We start from the raw sequence: 18,591 nt of genomic DNA, 5'->3' as shown, positions 1-18,591 counted from the left end.
TTGAGAACTACCAGAATTCAAAATTTTAAAGAGTTTGACAGAGGGCAATTTTCCATAAGGATCTAGCCGAGTCCTTTGGCCAATTGCAAGATTCATTAAAGATCAGAATTATTGATGTTCTTTTCAGATTTTGTTTATTTGTATCGAAATTTGGGTTTACCCAAAAGAATAATAAGAACACTAAAAATTGGTGTTTATTTAAAGTTTAGATTTCTTTTCTTAAATATGCTAATGACCTTGAAAAGAACAATTTAGTTGGCTTGCTTCTGTGTACTTAAAGTTTTTCAAAGATATGACCAGGAAGGCACCTTTCTGTAATATCTTAAGAAGTACCTAACTATCTTTTCCTTTTAGTTTTTCGAGCGCAATATTGTGGTAGTGTATTTTCAGTTACTAATGTACAGGGTGTTCCACCTAAGATGGTTTCGTCCATAACTCTGTTATTATACTTTGAATAAAAAAAAATGTTTTTATAAAAGTAGTCTGGAATCATATGGTGTATTAGGTGGAACGCCCTGTATATACAAAATACATTTTGTATCCTCTTATAGGCCAGAATTTGGGTAAATCACATTAATGCTAATCAAGGTACTCTATTATATTTGGCTGCATACAAAACAAAACCAAACACCATGAGATACTTTTTGCAATTAATAGAAGCGATCATCAATGGGCGAATTAACGATGCCGTCAAATTAGATGCCTTCATCAAGTTATTAGAAAGAGTAGAAGAAGGAGAAATATCAATTGTTAAAATCTTAGGATTCGATCACGTAAATTAATTATTATTTGTTAAATTTTAATTAAAACTAATGTAATCAAAAAAAATTCAGTTTGAGGATGAAGTAAACGAAGAAATAATTTTGAGAAAGCAGTTGCGACAGTTGTTTGTTACAATATTTAAAATAGCTGGAAAAGAAGCAAAACTGAAAGGAAAGGAATTAGATAAGGATACAATTGAACTCCTTCGCATCCTCGCTGCTAGATACAGGGCTGGTTTGCATCCCCATTTAGAATTAATCGCAAGATACATCGGGCAAGGACTTTTAGTTAACGAAATACAACTTGAAGGTACGATATTTAAACGAACTATTACGATGACTATTATTATTATTATTATGTAGCAACAATTGTGTAGTGAAACAGAAATCATGACTTTTTTTATTGATGTGTACCTAACATCTTTCCGCTTGGTATGCGCGTATATGCCAAATCATAGGAGTGATTTCGTGAACGTAGTGATTAAGAGGGAGAAGTTGGCTGAGGGAAAGAATGGAAAAACAAAGAAGGCATCCCGTAGGAAAAATTTCCATTCTATTTCCATTAAAAAAATGCCATTTAATTACCACTAATAATAATTAATGGTTATAAGTGGAGAACTGCCAATGGAATGAATAGAATTTCCACTAAAATTCTAGTGGAAATCCCATTCCCAAACTCAAGGGGATTTCCATTGCGTTCCATTAGAACTTCCATTCCTGAATCGAATCTTTATTTTTTACCTTAAATTACTGTTAGTGGTAATTAAATGACATTCTTTTTAATCAAGACGAAATATGAGGTTTTTCGACGGTAAAAATATGAATTACATGACAATTATTATTCCAAATAATGTCTTGTTTATTATTTGTACAATTTGCTTTGATAATCTCATTAACATCAGCACGTTTTTCTCCATTTTAATCATCTCAAACTAGATCTTCTTCATTTTTAGGTACCCAATTGTTTTTCCATTCATATTGAATAGTTTTAAATAGAATTTATAAAATTTGCATTGGTTCCCATTGAAAATCAATGGAAATTTTTCCTATGTAAATATTAATGGAATCATTGTAAATGGAAACAATTATTTTTCCATTTATGCCAAATGGTTTTGAATGGAATTTACAAATTTTCCATTGACTCTCATTGAATTTCAATGGAAATTTTTCCTACGGGATAGCTGTCAACCGTTCGACTTGGTAGCCTTCGTCAGCCCATGCAACTTACGTTGTGAAATCATTGTTTTGCTCGTTTCCGGTGTTATAGATGTTACATATCATAGCGACTACTTTATTATCTTTTGAAATCAGACCTTTTAAATGTCTTAATTAAGTAAAATAAATCAAGAGTTATAANGTTACGGTTAAAATAAACTCGAAGCCGGTAAAAACGGTATTAGTGCAGGTTTACTTGCCTACATTATCTTACAATGATGAAGATGTAGAAGCAGTTTATGCAAATATAGAGGACGTGTTAAGCTAAGTGAAAGGGCAGGAAAACCTAATAGTTGTAGGAGACTTCAACGCAGTAATAGGTGAAGGTAAAGTACGTGCAGTAGCAGGTTCTTTTGGATTAGGCAATAGAAATGATAGGGGAGATAGACTGATATTTTGTGATAAACATAACTTAACCGTCGCGAATACTTTACTCAACCATCACGTTAGGAGGTGCTATACGTGGGAGATGCCAGGTGATTTAGGGAGATATCAGTTAGATTACATACTTGTTAGGCAAAGATTTAAAAATCAAGTGAAGAACTGTAGGAGATATTCAGGAGCAGATATAGATAGCGATCATAACTTAGTAGTTATGAAGAACAATCTTAAATTGAAAATTCTGAAAAAGAGGGAAGGTAGGAGACGTCTTGACTTGACTTGCTAATATTTAACGGAACGCGTGATAGGCTATGTACAAAGACACACGAAATACTAAAGGCGGCGGGAAAAACGAATAACAGGGATATATAGACAGGATGGAATTGCATTAAGACGTACCTAAACTCATCAGCTACAGATATATTCGGTCTTAAAAAAAAAGAAAGACGGAAACCATGGATAACAAACGAGATAGTAGGGTTAATAGAAGAAAGCAGGAAATACGAAAACAGAAGAAAAGAAGGGTAAAAAAGATATGGCTATAAAGTGGGAAATAATTAGGAAGTGTACGGCAGCTAAGAAACAGTGGATTGATAGTTTGTGTAAAGAAGTAGAAGAAAAGTTTGAAGTAGGTAAAACCGATGAGGCTTATAATATAATTAAAAGAAATTTTAGAGATGTAGAGTACAGTAGTAATAATATAAGAAACCAGGCAGGGGTCATTTTGATAGAAAATGAGGAAAAGGCAAATAGGTGGAAAGAATAATTAGAGAACCTATACGCAGGCCATTGGTTAAAAGATATATTAGACAAGGAAGGTAGTGGGGAGACAGATGAACTAGGTTATCCCATAATGAGAGAACAATTCCATGTAGCATTAAAAAAACTTAAAGAATAATAAGGCGCCAGGTATTGATGGGATACAGGCGGAAATTCTAAAACATGCAGGGCAAGAGGTTAGAGATCGTATGTTTAAGCTAGTTAATCACCTTTAGGAGATGGGGAAAGTCCCACAGGATTATAAACGGAACGTGGTAGTAACCATACCTAAAAAGGCGCGGATAGGTGCGAGACATTTAGAACAATTAGCTTAACTTTCCATGCGTCAAAAATCTTAATTAGAATTATACAGAGGAGGATTGAAAAAAAGGCGGAAGAACTATTAGGGGAAGATAAATTTGGGTTTAGAAGAAATAGAGGAACGCGGGAGGCCATTCTAGCTTTACGTGTAACAATAGCGAAAACGATAGAAAAAAGAAAGAATGCGTACATAGGATTTGTAAATTTAGAAAAAGCTTTTGACAATGTTAAATGGGAGAAGATGTAAAATATAATTTAAAAATTTAGGGATGAATTTTAGAGATAGAAGAGTAATACTTAGTTTGTATAAAGAGCAACAGGCAGTTATAGAGCTGGGGCTGCAACGTAGAGTAGTAAATATTAGGAAGGGAGTCAGACATGGATGCACACTATCACCGCTACTTTTTAATCTGTACATCGAAGACGCGATCAACATCATTGAAGGCAGTAAAACTGTAATGAGAGAGAGGGGGGGTAGATATAACTTCTGAAAAATTCTGTTTACGTAATACTTGAACGCTGTCTAATCGAATTTATAAAGTTATTAAGTTTCCGTTCCTTCTTTCTCTCAAGATACTAACATAATAAAATTAGGGGTAAAAATACTTTATTATGACAATCAGTACCTAACGTTTCTTATTTATCGTATAACTTTTCTTTAGGATATTAACTTATACCATAAAGTCGAACGTAGGTGTTGGTTACCATAATAAACTGGTTTTATCCCCTATATTGACTCTGATTTTTATTATATATGTATTCATTGGACCTTAGACGAATATACTGCTCTAGGATTTCCAACTCCTTTAAGAATAGTCACGTTAAATTCTCTAGGAATGTCGTTAAGTCCTGGAATTTTATACATTCCCGGACCAGTAGTATAAACTTCTCCAGTTGGAGAATAAACCATTTCTTCCAACGTATGAAAACCGACACCTTGAACGAAAGCCCCTTCTATCTGACCAACATCTATAGCTGGGTTTAAGCTTTTTCCTGCACAAAATGTTGTTAATTTTCTTATTTTGCCAGTTGCTTATGTATATATTACCTATATCCATTACAATGTCAGCACGCAAAATTTGATGATCGCCAGTAAGACAATCTACTATTACTTCAGTGCAACAAACACCATTTGTAAAGTAGTTGAAAGCTCTACCGCTGTTTTCTTTCAAATTGTAACCAACATCAGGTACTTTGTAATAGCCAGTTGCAGAAAGACTGACCCGGTCAAAAAACGCGGCGGTAACCCAATCATTCCAAGTTCCATTTGGATTTTTTTCTTTAAACGGTTCCAAACGATTTTTAATCTTTTCACAAGCGTCCTAAACATGCATACATAAGAAATAACCAGTAATTTTTGAAAGAGCACAGTAATGAGTAGGTAATGGACGGGAAAGCAATTTCTTCAAACTATCCCGTCCATCTTCTACGTATTTAGTGCATTCAAAGTCAAATCGGTTCCTAACTTTTTCAGTTTTCATGATGGATTACATAGGTGACACTATGAATATTTCTCATTTATATTAGGAGTCAAAATAGTTTAGTAATATTGTCAGATATGTAATCATTTCTTCTAGGTAAGTTCTTTTTAATTAATAGACACTCCTTTTGACATATTATTTTGGAAAAAATCACTTTTTTTGATTAGTTATGTCTGTTACCGTTTGAAACACAAATTAATATGAAAACAATTAAAACAATTGCCTGTCAGAGTCAGAGCTACCAACCCGGTCGTCACTGAGGATTTTCCAACGAGCAGCGAAACATCTGACACAGCAAATCTGCATCAAACACAACAAAACGGCTCGGAAAATAACTGTTTTTTTTAACAATATCACGTAAGTTTTAATAAATAGAATAGATACCTATATAAATAGAAAGTGCCCAACGTAATGAAAATTGAAGATAAGAGAAAAAATGAAACTCAATACTACACTCATAAAAATTATGGCAAGAATCATTGGACTTATAAATACAAATGATCGTATCATACAGTAAAACACTGAGAGGGTTGAAAAATTTAGGAATCGATTTTACATGTAATGCCCCATCCATTACCAATACAGCAAGACCGTTGTAATCAGAGGTGACGCTAGCAGCTGTGGGCATTGTGTTGGGTACTTTGTCGGTCGAAGTTTCACTAATGAAAACGTTTGATATTGGTACTTCTAGTACCCTACTTGCGATCTGTATCATTTTCGTGTGTATGCCCTGTCCTGCCTCCATCCCTCCATGTGTTAAAAGGACGGAGCCGTCTGTATAAACATTTACCAATGCTGCTCCACAATTCATAAAAGCGTCTGTATATCCAATACCGTAAAGCAGAGGAACAACTGTGATACCACGTTTTTTCCACCTATTTTTCCTGCACATTTTATCACTTTGAAGTAGCTAATGTTAATGAAGGAAATAACATTGTTTACCTATTATATTCATCGATTTCTTTTTTCCTGTCAAAATAGCTCGACTTCGACAGACACTCATCAAAACATTTCTGCAACGTGCAAGAGTCTGTTTCGCTTCCATAACATGTAAGATCGTCTTCTTTGAAAAAGTTTTTCTGCATTATTTCTGTAACGTCTTTGTTGAGCGCGTCAGCTACTTCTCGAACGGCACATTCGGTAGCCAATGTCAACTGGGGGCTTCCGAACCCTCTGTATGCGATACATGTTTGCAAATTAGTTTTGCAACAAATTCCAGTGAATTTGACATTCTCGGTGTTATAAGCACTAAAGAATTGTAACAGTGCTCTTTCCAATACCTTTAAAGTATATTATAAATTTGCTTACTTGCAAGTACTTAAGTAAGTAAGTGACAAATTAATTAATACTGACAATAACATATTCATATTAATACAATAAAATTGGAAGTAGACAACTAAAAGTTTTTAGCCCTTTCGTTAAAATTTCTAAAGTCGAACTTCCTTTTTTTATTTTTATTGAAACACCTATTACATTTTTGTATCAATTTGACAATTGAGGAATAAAAGTTCACCTACCATGACGCTTAAGTCTGTAGATCGTCCAGCATTGACATAAACATTTAATTCTATGGCCGACATAAATCCACTTTCATCGAAAGCTACTTTGTATTTCATTAAAAATGGATTTCTGGTTCCTTTATACAAGATATCTTCGTCCCTGTCTAAACTGCATCTAACAGGTCGTTTAAGTTTTTGAGCTGCAAATGCTGCAGGAAGTGCAAGAGCCGTCGGTCTTGTCTCCTTTCCACCAAACGCTCCACCTACCCTTTTCACTTTGACTACGATACGATTTTGTGGAATCTCCAAAACGGTCGACAAAGCTCTCTTTAATGATGAAGGTTTTTATCAAAATAAATTGGGTAAACAAGTCATAGTTGACCTAGTTTTATATTCTTCTAAACTTACCGCAACACTTGTGGGATCTTGTGTTGTACAATAGACTTCAATTTCGTTATTTTCATTTTTTGGAAGAACATTAACAGCTGCTGGTTCCAAATAGAAATGTTCTTGTGCGCCACTTCTAACTTCTCCCTCAACAACATATTTGCTGATCTTAAAAGCTGCATCAACGTTTCCTCTTCCCATTTCTCGATACGAATCTGGTAGGTAAGATTCATATTTTATGGCATCTTCTATAGAAACTATAACGGGGTGAAGGTTTTCATAATCAACCTTTACCATCTTCGCTGCCCTTTGTGCAAGTAATTTATCGTCGGCAATTACAACCCCCAAAATCTGCCCTGGACTTTCGCAAGTTTCAGAAACAAATACTTCTTCATCATGAACAATAAATCCAAATATGTTACGTTCTTTTGGAATATCCTTTGCACAGTAAAATGCTTGTACCCCTTCCATTTCTAAAGCAGGTTTTGGGTCTATGGATTTTATCTTTGCATGTGCTTTAGTACTCCAAACGATGCCCATATACAACTGATTACTAAAATGAGGCAAATCGTCGCAGTAAACAGCTTCGCCTGTTGCTTGCTGAAAAGCAGTGAAATGTACCACAGGAGTACCGATGGTATCGTACTGGGATATTTTAGACGTCTCACGATAGTATTGCGAAGATTTTATGACAGTGGTATCAAAATCTTTAATTGCACTCAAATCGGTTTCATATATTGCATGGAAGTTAGAGTTATCCTGTTTGAGTTGAGACAGTATTTTTAAGAAAGCTTTAAAGAAAAGACTTAACGACAAGGATTGTCTGTAGAGCATCATTCCTCCTGGTGCCGATGGGGTTAGGGGTAAATCAGTTAAAAGTAAGTCTAAAGCTAAATCTAATATTTCCTCATTCCACGTTTTACCATTAAGAAATTCACTTGTGGTTTTGGCATACGTAGTTGTAGCAGCCATTCCACCTAAACAAATACGAATATCTTGAACTGTATTAGTTATAGGTGATATATGAGTATTGAGAGCTAAATTTACGATTGTTCTATCATCTTCTCGTCTACGGGATTGTTTGAAAGCACAGAAGAATTGATTTTCTTCAGTGTATGGTATCACTAAAGAAATTAACACTTCACTTCCGTTCAGTACATTTTCGCGATATGCTGTAAAAAAGTTCTCATCCAATTGGATTGTTCTGGAACCACCGGCTTGACTTCTAATTTCTAATTCAACTTTGGCCGCCATAAATATATGATTTAAATCAGAAGTCGGGCTTCCAGTCATTATGTTGCCACCAACTGATGCCATGTTGCGAATTTGTTTTCCACCAAACAACTTTAGCATATCAAGGATTGCTTCGAAAATACGCAATTTAGTTTCCGGTTGAGATTCTGTTTGTATTCGTAGAAAACTTTCTAGGTTTTGCAATGTGACGGAAGCTCCTACTTTTACCCCTTTATCCGTTAATTGGATTTCGGTCATTTCAGGAATGCAGCTGGGACTGATATGTATTGGGTAAAGTTGGTTTTTAAATTTTACTTCTACACGAACTTCTGTGTTTCCGACAATTATTTTGCTTTCGGGAAAACGTTGTTTTAGTTCCAAAAGGGATTCTAACGATATGGGTCTGAACCATGTAACACGAGGACCTCTAAACTCCAAACTTTGATCGTCAAAACCGTTAGAAATTTTTAATTCTGGAGGAAATATGGGCTCCTGCGTATGATCGTACGGTTTGCAGTCACTTACTTGAAACAATGCATATGTTTTATCTTCTTTTTCTTCGTTGTTCCTATTTTTACAACATTGTTTTCCCATGGGGCACCCGTTGAAATTCGTGTTACCTAAACCGTTCGTAATTTTTTCGCAGTCCGGATGTTCCACGAATGTTTTAAATCCTTCCATTATGGGTCTGTATCCTGTACAGCGACATAGGTTCCCTTGAAAGGCTGTTTTCAAGTCATCCATTGTCGGCTTGGGTTGATTCCTTAAGAGCGTATACATTGACATAACAAATCCTGGAGTGCAATATCCACATTGAGAACCATGAGCTTTCGCTATTCTTTCTTGGACGGAGTGAATTTTGGTCGTTGTAGAACCTATACCTTCGACGGTTGTAACCGCCAAACCATGCATTGCACATACTGGGGCTAAACATGCGTTTACTGGGATATGTCTGATGGGTTCAATAGGAAACAAATGTCGCTTTTAAAACTAATTGCATAAATGCTTTGGAGGTTTGAATAAAGTAATTGTAAGTAATATTGTTGCAGTTCATTTTACATATGAATTATTTATCAGTTGATAATTAATAGAAAGGAATTAAGTGATAATTTATGATGTGCCAATTAATATGGCTAAGTATAAACAAGTTTAAATATTTTATAAATAATTAATTATATAAATTGGGTTAATATTGATGTTTCAATACTGTTTTGTTTTGTGATTACACTTCTTGAATATTTCAGCATGAAATACAAACAACGACTAATTGTAGGGAAAGCCTAAAATCATTCACGACTTGTACATGCCAAAATAGGTACTGGTTTTCAAAGGATACACTATTTGATCCTTCTTTCTAAGATATTTAGATACCATAACAGTACATGCCCCACAACCACCTTCCCCGCATCCCATTTTAGTACCACAGAGACGTACTAAAGTAACATTAAGGAAAATGTACAAATCAGAGTTAATTTTCTGGCCTAACCAATTTTTAACAAATAATAAGATTTTAATTATGAAATGATGCATCATCTTCAAAATAACGTATAATACAATTATGTTGATTTATTTCATTCTTTGAATAATTTGTTCATTCTCTTAAGTTATCAAAAGTCGTTAAAAATAAAAAATTAAGGAAGTAATATTTCTTGTGATTAAACCTTTTTGTCTATAAATATATGCTATATCAGAATTGTTTTCAGTCTGTTGTTGTTTTTTAGTCCTTAAAGGATACATTTATCTCTAAGATAATAGAGTAGTGTCCATTCCGGATCAACATTTCGTTCTACGATCTGCAAAGTATTAGATAATCCATATGTATTTTACTAGTTTTAATAATGCATAATTTTAATAATTTCGAATAATTAATTAAAAATTTATTAAATAATTTTTGTACAGCGTTGTATTATTATTTACATATTTAAAAAATTTTCCACAAAAATAGCTCACCAATGACATAATACCAATTTGCTAAAATAATTGTAAGGATCAGCTAACTCATTTTATAATTTTTGAAGATATTTGATCAATTTAATACCTGAATGTAAAATTAATATATTATTTAACTCAATATGTAAATAAGTACGTAAATTTTATGAATTGTTATTATCTTTTTTCAAGCAAACACAACAACAAAAAACAAATATAAAACTAAAACTAACAGAATTATTTCTTTTAACGACTATTGTTACTCATATTTTTAATTAAATGAAGCCATCCACTTACTTTTTTTCCATTTACAAAGAACACGAGTGTTGAAAAACTTTCTGCCATGTTAACGTCAACGCTTTTCAGTACATTCTCAAGTAATAAACCGACTGACAATGGGTATTTAAGAAAATAAATATTGCATTTGTTGGACGAAGTACGTTAGATAAAGTACGCATATCAAAAAATTTAATTTATCTACAACCTACTTAAACAGATGCGTACTTCAGCAATTTATCATTCATATACAATTTTTAAAGGTAATTTTAATGTCGTAATTGTATATCAGTAAAGCATATGAATTAAAATAATTACTCCTTAATAGAAGAAGTGACCTAACTGAACTTTAAAGCATGCCATTCATCTGTTATATTTCTTATCAATAAAGTTAAAATGGTTATATAATAAAAANTAATTTATTACGATAAATCAAATTTTTACATTATTTTATCGAAATGCTTTTTATTAATAGCAGTTTAAAGTAAAATAAAAACTACAACATGTACCTATAATAATAAAAATCTAACAGGTTGTAAACGACTTTTATTCGTTTTTTAGCTGCCATGATTTACTTATCAAGATTGGACACAGCCGATGTGAATTTATCACAATTTGAAAAGTACTGTTCTATAACCTGTGGAAAGAACACTAACAAAACTAACTAAATTGAAGACTTAAAAAATAATTGTTACTGTTTTTAGTGACTATTTGTACTCTTTTATTATAGTTTTCATTCCTACTCTGTTCATATGTACAAATGTATATGATTTTGATTAGATATTAAAGTTTACCACGAGTATTTTGCTTTTAGTTAAGGAACGACGTTCCACGGTAAAGTACCGTTTAAAGCAGGATCTTTTATCTGTAAAAGAATTAATTTTTTAAGTAAATACGAGTGCATTTTTTCAAAAAAAGAATTACCTTCGAAGTAAACTGATCTTTGCATGCATTCCGTATTCTTTCTGCGGTTGCCGGTGAATTTAAGATAAATTTCGTTAAAGCGCCCACATCTTTTCTGGCAGCTTTTATTGCCTCCTTGATTGCAAAAAATACAGAAACTGACAGACAAAGTGGAGGCTCTCCTACCGCCTACAATAATAATACGGTTTTTAAATCGCTCTGACAGGGACATTCAAGGATTACGTAAACAGGCGCAGAGTTCGGAAAGATTCATTTTTTCTTATTTATGCTGACTGAGGAAAGGCGGAAATACAAAAGCAGGACAGACGAACAAGAGCAAAAAAGATATAAGGCTATATAGTGGGAAATAATTAGGAAGTGTAGGGCAGCTAAGGGACAGTGGATTGATAGGAGATATAAAAAAGTAGAAGAAAAGTTTGAGGTAGCTAAACCCGATGAGGCTTATAATATAATTAAAAGAAATTTTAGAGATGTAGAGTACAGTAGTAATAATATAAGAAACCAGGCAGGGGTCATTTTGATAGAAAATGAGGAAAAGGCAAATAGGTGGAAAGAATAATTAGAGAACCTATACGCAGGCCATTGGTTAAAAGATATATTAGACAAGGAAGGTAGTGGGGAGACAGATGAACTAGGTTATCCCATAATGAGAGAACAATTCCATGTAGCATTAAAAAAACTTAAAGAATAATAAGGCGCCAGGTATTGATGGGATACAGGCGGAAATTCTAAAACATGCAGGGCAAGAGGTTAGAGATCGTATGTTTAAGCTAGTTAATCACCTTTAGGAGATGGGGAAAGTCCCACAGGATTATAAACGGAACGTGGTAGTAACCATACCTAAAAAGGCGCGGATAGGTGCGAGACATTTAGAACAATTAGCTTAACTTTCCATGCGTCAAAAATCTTAATTAGAATTATACAGAGGAGGATTGAAAAAAAGGCGGAAGAACTATTAGGGGAAGATAAATTTGGGTTTAGAAGAAATAGAGGAACGCGGGAGGCCATTCTAGCTTTACGTGTAACAATAGCGAAAACGATAGAAAAAAGAAAGAATGCGTACATAGGATTTGTAAATTTAGAAAAAGCTTTTGACAATGTTAAATGGGAGAAGATGTAAAATATAATTTAAAAATTTAGGGATGAATTTTAGAGATAGAAGAGTAATACTTAGTTTGTATAAAGAGCAACAGGCAGTTATAGAGCTGGGGCTGCAACGTAGAGTAGTAAATATTAGGAAGGGAGTCAGACATGGATGCACACTATCACCGCTACTTTTTAATCTGTACATCGAAGACGCGATCAACATCATTGAAGGCAGTAAAACTGTAATGAGAGAGAGGGGGGGTAGATATAACTTCTGAAAAATTCTGTTTACGTAATACTTGAACGCTGTCTAATCGAATTTATAAAGTTATTAAGTTTCCGTTCCTTCTTTCTCTCAAGATACTAACATAATAAAATTAGGGGTAAAAATACTTTATTATGACAATCAGTACCTAACGTTTCTTATTTATCGTATAACTTTTCTTTAGGATATTAACTTATACCATAAAGTCGAACGTAGGTGTTGGTTACCATAATAAACTGGTTTTATCCCCTATATTGACTCTGATTTTTATTATATATGTATTCATTGGACCTTAGACGAATATACTGCTCTAGGATTTCCAACTCCTTTAAGAATAGTCACGTTAAATTCTCTAGGAATGTCGTTAAGTCCTGGAATTTTATACATTCCCGGACCAGTAGTATAAACTTCTCCAGTTGGAGAATAAACCATTTCTTCCAACGTATGAAAACCGACACCTTGAACGAAAGCCCCTTCTATCTGACCAACATCTATAGCTGGGTTTAAGCTTTTTCCTGCACAAAATGTTGTTAATTTTCTTATTTTGCCAGTTGCTTATGTATATATTACCTATATCCATTACAATGTCAGCACGCAAAATTTGATGATCGCCAGTAAGACAATCTACTATTACTTCAGTGCAACAAACACCATTTGTAAAGTAGTTGAAAGCTCTACCGCTGTTTTCTTTCAAATTGTAACCAACATCAGGTACTTTGTAATAGCCAGTTGCAGAAAGACTGACCCGGTCAAAAAACGCGGCGGTAACCCAATCATTCCAAGTTCCATTTGGATTTTTTTCTTTAAACGGTTCCAAACGATTTTTAATCTTTTCACAAGCGTCCTAAACATGCATACATAAGAAATAACCAGTAATTTTTGAAAGAGCACAGTAATGAGTAGGTAATGGACGGGAAAGCAATTTCTTCAAACTATCCCGTCCATCTTCTACGTATTTAGTGCATTCAAAGTCAAATCGGTTCCTAACTTTTTCAGTTTTCATGATGGATTACATAGGTGACACTATGAATATTTCTCATTTATATTAGGAGTCAAAATAGTTTAGTAATATTGTCAGATATGTAATCATTTCTTCTAGGTAAGTTCTTTTTAATTAATAGACACTCCTTTTGACATATTATTTTGGAAAAAATCACTTTTTTTGATTAGTTATGTCTGTTACCGTTTGAAACACAAATTAATATGAAAACAATTAAAACAATTGCCTGTCAGAGTCAGAGCTACCAACCCGGTCGTCACTGAGGATTTTCCAACGAGCAGCGAAACATCTGACACAGCAAATCTGCATCAAACACAACAAAACGGCTCGGAAAATAACTGTTTTTTTTAACAATATCACGTAAGTTTTAATAAATAGAATAGATACCTATATAAATAGAAAGTGCCCAACGTAATGAAAATTGAAGATAAGAGAAAAAATGAAACTCAATACTACACTCATAAAAATTATGGCAAGAATCATTGGACTTATAAATACAAATGATCGTATCATACAGTAAAACACTGAGAGGGTTGAAAAATTTAGGAATCGATTTTACATGTAATGCCCCATCCATTACCAATACAGCAAGACCGTTGTAATCAGAGGTGACGCTAGCAGCTGTGGGCATTGTGTTGGGTACTTTGTCGGTCGAAGTTTCACTAATGAAAACGTTTGATATTGGTACTTCTAGTACCCTACTTGCGATCTGTATCATTTTCGTGTGTATGCCCTGTCCTGCCTCCATCCCTCCATGTGTTAAAAGGACGGAGCCGTCTGTATAAACATTTACCAATGCTGCTCCACAATTCATAAAAGCGTCTGTATATCCAATACCGTAAAGCAGAGGAACAACTGTGATACCACGTTTTTTCCACCTATTTTTCCTGCACATTTTATCACTTTGAAGTAGCTAATGTTAATGAAGGAAATAACATTGTTTACCTATTATATTCATCGATTTCTTTTTTCCTGTCAAAATAGCTCGACTTCGACAGACACTCATCAAAACATTTCTGCAACGTGCAAGAGTCTGTTTCGCTTCCATAACATGTAAGATCGTCTTCTTTGAAAAAGTTTTTCTGCATTATTTCTGTAACGTCTTTGTTGAGCGCGTCAGCTACTTCTCGAACGGCACATTCGGTAGCCAATGTCAACTGGGGGCTTCCGAACCCTCTGTATGCGATACATGTTTGCAAATTAGTTTTGCAACAAATTCCAGTGAATTTGACATTCTCGGTGTTATAAGCACTAAAGAATTGTAACAGTGCTCTTTCCAATACCTTTAAAGTATATTATAAATTTGCTTACTTGCAAGTACTTAAGTAAGTAAGTGACAAATTAATTAATACTGACAATAACATATTCATATTAATACAATAAAATTGGAAGTAGACAACTAAAAGTTTTTAGCCCTTTCGTTAAAATTTCTAAAGTCGAACTTCCTTTTTTTATTTTTATTGAAACACCTATTACATTTTTGTATCAATTTGACAATTGAGGAATAAAAGTTCACCTACCATGACGCTTAAGTCTGTAGATCGTCCAGCATTGACATAAACATTTAATTCTATGGCCGACATAAATCCACTTTCATCGAAAGCTACTTTGTATTTCATTAAAAATGGATTTCTGGTTCCTTTATACAAGATATCTTCGTCCCTGTCTAAACTGCATCTAACAGGTCGTTTAAGTTTTTGAGCTGCAAATGCTGCAGGAAGTGCAAGAGCCGTCGGTCTTGTCTCCTTTCCACCAAACGCTCCACCTACCCTTTTCACTTTGACTACGATACGATTTTGTGGAATCTCCAAAACGGTCGACAAAGCTCTCTTTAATGATGAAGGTTTTTATCAAAATAAATTGGGTAAACAAGTCATAGTTGACCTAGTTTTATATTCTTCTAAACTTACCGCAACACTTGTGGGATCTTGTGTTGTACAATAGACTTCAATTTCGTTATTTTCATTTTTTGGAAGAACATTAACAGCTGCTGGTTCCAAATAGAAATGTTCTTGTGCGCCACTTCTAACTTCTCCCTCAACAACATATTTGCTGATCTTAAAAGCTGCATCAACGTTTCCTCTTCCCATTTCTCGATACGAATCTGGTAGGTAAGATTCATATTTTATGGCATCTTCTATAGAAACTATAACGGGGTGAAGGTTTTCATAATCAACCTTTACCATCTTCGCTGCCCTTTGTGCAAGTAATTTATCGTCGGCAATTACAACCCCCAAAATCTGCCCTGGACTTTCGCAAGTTTCAGAAACAAATACTTCTTCATCATGAACAATAAATCCAAATATGTTACGTTCTTTTGGAATATCCTTTGCACAGTAAAATGCTTGTACCCCTTCCATTTCTAAAGCAGGTTTTGGGTCTATGGATTTTATCTTTGCATGTGCTTTAGTACTCCAAACGATGCCCATATACAACTGATTACTAAAATGAGGCAAATCGTCGCAGTAAACAGCTTCGCCTGTTGCTTGCTGAAAAGCAGTGAAATGTACCACAGGAGTACCGATGGTATCGTACTGGGATATTTTAGACGTCTCACGATAGTATTGCGAAGATTTTATGACAGTGGTATCAAAATCTTTAATTGCACTCAAATCGGTTTCATATATTGCATGGAAGTTAGAGTTATCCTGTTTGAGTTGAGACAGTATTTTTAAGAAAGCTTTAAAGAAAAGACTTAACGACAAGGATTGTCTGTAGAGCATCATTCCTCCTGGTGCCGATGGGGTTAGGGGTAAATCAGTTAAAAGTAAGTCTAAAGCTAAATCTAATATTTCCTCATTCCACGTTTTACCATTAAGAAATTCACTTGTGGTTTTGGCATACGTAGTTGTAGCAGCCATTCCACCTAAACAAATACGAATATCTTGAACTGTATTAGTTATAGGTGATATATGAGTATTGAGAGCTAAATTTACGATTGTTCTATCATCTTCTCGTCTACGGGATTGTTTGAAAGCACAGAAGAATTGATTTTCTTCAGTGTATGGTATCACTAAAGAAATTAACACTTCACTTCCGTTCAGTACATTTTCGCGATATGCTGTAAAAAAGTTCTCATCCAATTGGATTGTTCTGGAACCACCGGCTTGACTTCTAATTTCTAATTCAACTTTGGCCGCCATAAATATATGATTTAAATCAGAAGTCGGGCTTCCAGTCATTATGTTGCCACCAACTGATGCCATGTTGCGAATTTGTTTTCCACCAAACAACTTTAGCATATCAAGGATTGCTTCGAAAATACGCAATTTAGTTTCCGGTTGAGATTCTGTTTGTATTCGTAGAAAACTTTCTAGGTTTTGCAATGTGACGGAAGCTCCTACTTTTACCCCTTTATCCGTTAATTGGATTTCGGTCATTTCAGGAATGCAGCTGGGACTGATATGTATTGGGTAAAGTTGGTTTTTAAATTTTACTTCTACACGAACTTCTGTGTTTCCGACAATTATTTTGCTTTCGGGAAAACGTTGTTTTAGTTCCAAAAGGGATTCTAACGATATGGGTCTGAACCATGTAACACGAGGACCTCTAAACTCCAAACTTTGATCGTCAAAACCGTTAGAAATTTTTAATTCTGGAGGAAATATGGGCTCCTGCGTATGATCGTACGGTTTGCAGTCACTTACTTGAAACAATGCATATGTTTTATCTTCTTTTTCTTCGTTGTTCCTATTTTTACAACATTGTTTTCCCATGGGGCACCCGTTGAAATTCGTGTTACCTAAACCGTTCGTAATTTTTTCGCAGTCCGGATGTTCCACGAATGTTTTAAATCCTTCCATTATGGGTCTGTATCCTGTACAGCGACATAGGTTCCCTTGAAAGGCTGTTTTCAAGTCATCCATTGTCGGCTTGGGTTGATTCCTTAAGAGCGTATACATTGACATAACAAATCCTGGAGTGCAATATCCACATTGAGAACCATGAGCTTTCGCTATTCTTTCTTGGACGGAGTGAATTTTGGTCGTTGTAGAACCTATACCTTCGACGGTTGTAACCGCCAAACCATGCATTGCACATACTGGGGCTAAACATGCGTTTACTGGGATATGTCTGATGGGTTCAATAGGAAACAAATGTCGCTTTTAAAACTAATTGCATAAATGCTTTGGAGGTTTGAATAAAGTAATTGTAAGTAATATTGTTGCAGTTCATTTTACATATGAATTATTTATCAGTTGATAATTAATAGAAAGGAATTAAGTGATAATTTATGATGTGCCAATTAATATGGCTAAGTATAAACAAGTTTAAATATTTTATAAATAATTAATTATATAAATTGGGTTAATATTGATGTTTCAATACTGTTTTGTTTTGTGATTACACTTCTTGAATATTTCAGCATGAAATACAAACAACGACTAATTGTAGGGAAAGCCTAAAATCATTCACGACTTGTACATGCCAAAATAGGTACTGGTTTTCAAAGGATACACTATTTGATCCTTCTTTCTAAGATATTTAGATACCATAACAGTACATGCCCCACAACCACCTTCCCCGCATCCCATTTTAGTACCACAGAGACGTACTAAAGTAACATTAAGGAAAATGTACAAATCAGAGTTAATTTTCTGGCCTAACCAATTTTTAACAAATAATAAGATTTTAATTATGAAATGATGCATCATCTTCAAAATAACGTATAATACAATTATGTTGATTTATTTCATTCTTTGAATAATTTGTTCATTCTCTTAAGTTATCAAAAGTCGTTAAAAATAAAAAATTAAGGAAGTAATATTTCTTGTGATTAAACCTTTTTGTCTATAAATATATGCTATATCAGAATTGTTTTCAGTCTGTTGTTGTTTTTTAGTCCTTAAAGGATACATTTATCTCTAAGATAATAGAGTAGTGTCCATTCCGGATCAACATTTCGTTCTACGATCTGCAAAGTATTAGATAATCCATATGTATTTTACTAGTTTTAATAATGCATAATTTTAATAATTTCGAATAATTAATTAAAAATTTATTAAATAATTTTTGTACAGCGTTGTATTATTATTTACATATTTAAAAAATTTTCCACAAAAATAGCTCACCA

At 34.0% G+C, this 18,591-nt stretch overlaps 3 protein-coding genes across 6 annotated transcripts in view; 1 reads left to right on the top strand and 2 right to left on the bottom strand.

Annotated features, from left to right (window-relative positions):
• Window positions 1–11,044, top strand: part of LOC108745231 — a 24,376-nt gene extending 13,332 nt beyond the window's left edge. For both annotated transcript variants that reach the window (XM_018481371.1, XM_018481367.1), the window contains 3 exons: window positions 552–773; window positions 834–1,071; window positions 10,804–11,044. In XM_018481371.1, coding sequence (XP_018336873.1) covers window positions 552–773; window positions 834–1,071; window positions 10,804–10,910 — 567 coding nt within the window. In that variant the 3' untranslated portion in view covers window positions 10,911–11,044. The remainder of the gene's footprint in view (window positions 1–551; window positions 774–833; window positions 1,072–10,803) is intronic.
• On the bottom strand, window positions 3,807–10,601 carry LOC108745232 (xanthine dehydrogenase-like). Of its 2 annotated transcripts, XM_018481372.2 has the most exons (9): window positions 10,264–10,601; window positions 9,773–9,830; window positions 9,374–9,470; window positions 6,826–8,989; window positions 6,436–6,744; window positions 5,861–6,198; window positions 5,496–5,802; window positions 4,486–4,759; window positions 3,807–4,430 (listed from the first exon to the last, which is right to left on the bottom strand). In XM_018481372.2, exons 1-9 carry the CDS (start codon window positions 10,309–10,311, stop codon window positions 4,198–4,200), a joined length of 3,828 nt encoding a protein of 1,275 aa, XP_018336874.1. In that variant the 5' UTR covers window positions 10,312–10,601; the 3' UTR covers window positions 3,807–4,197. The 2 variants fall into 2 exon arrangements, with proteins under 2 accessions (XP_018336874.1, XP_018336875.1); XM_018481373.2 differs by lacking the exon at window positions 9,374–9,470 and having other exon boundaries at window positions 10,264–10,286.
• On the bottom strand, window positions 10,925–18,432 carry LOC112906752 (xanthine dehydrogenase-like). Of its 2 annotated transcripts, XM_025981561.1 has the most exons (9): window positions 18,375–18,432; window positions 15,428–17,591; window positions 15,038–15,346; window positions 14,463–14,800; window positions 14,098–14,404; window positions 13,088–13,361; window positions 12,809–13,032; window positions 11,167–11,334; window positions 10,925–11,107 (listed from the first exon to the last, which is right to left on the bottom strand). In XM_025981561.1, the coding sequence occupies exons 2-9, from the start codon at window positions 17,549–17,551 to the stop codon at window positions 11,057–11,059; spliced, it is 3,795 nt and encodes a 1,264-aa protein (XP_025837346.1). In that variant the 5' UTR covers window positions 17,552–17,591; window positions 18,375–18,432; the 3' UTR covers window positions 10,925–11,056. The 2 variants fall into 2 exon arrangements, with proteins under 2 accessions (XP_025837346.1, XP_025837347.1); XM_025981562.1 differs by lacking the exons at window positions 10,925–11,107; window positions 11,167–11,334; window positions 12,809–13,032 and adding an exon at window positions 17,976–18,072 and having other exon boundaries at window positions 13,268–14,404; window positions 18,375–18,426.
• Between the last annotated feature and the right edge of the window lie 159 nt (window positions 18,433–18,591).

This window comes from Agrilus planipennis, unplaced genomic scaffold, assembly GCF_000699045.2.
Source record: "Agrilus planipennis isolate EAB-ADULT unplaced genomic scaffold, Apla_2.0 scaffold38, whole genome shotgun sequence".
Lineage (NCBI taxonomy): Eukaryota > Metazoa > Arthropoda > Insecta > Coleoptera > Buprestidae > Agrilus > Agrilus planipennis.
Note: the sequence above shows the minus strand (reverse complement) of the source record. Positions and strands in the feature narration are given on the sequence as shown.

Excerpts from the sequence above, each read along its gene's own strand:
- LOC108745232 (XM_018481372.2), bottom strand. The coding sequence starts at position 10,311 with ATGGCAGAAAGTTTTTCAACACTCGTGTTCTTTGTAAATGGAAAAAAA. Across the intron at positions 6,745-6,825 it reads AAGATCCCACAAGTGTTGCG|AGAGCTTTGTCGACCGTTTT; the intron begins GTAAGTTTAGAA and ends TCATCATTAAAG. Across the intron at positions 4,431-4,485 it reads TGACATTGTAATGGATATAG|GAAAAAGCTTAAACCCAGCT; the intron begins GTAATATATACA and ends CATTTTGTGCAG.
- LOC112906752 (XM_025981561.1), bottom strand. The coding sequence starts at position 17,551 with ATGCATGGTTTGGCGGTTACAACCGTCGAAGGTATAGGTTCTACAACG. Across the intron at positions 15,347-15,427 it reads AAGATCCCACAAGTGTTGCG|AGAGCTTTGTCGACCGTTTT; the intron begins GTAAGTTTAGAA and ends TCATCATTAAAG. Across the intron at positions 14,405-14,462 it reads GAAATCGATGAATATAATAG|GAAAAATAGGTGGAAAAAAC; the intron begins GTAAACAATGTT and ends TAAAATGTGCAG.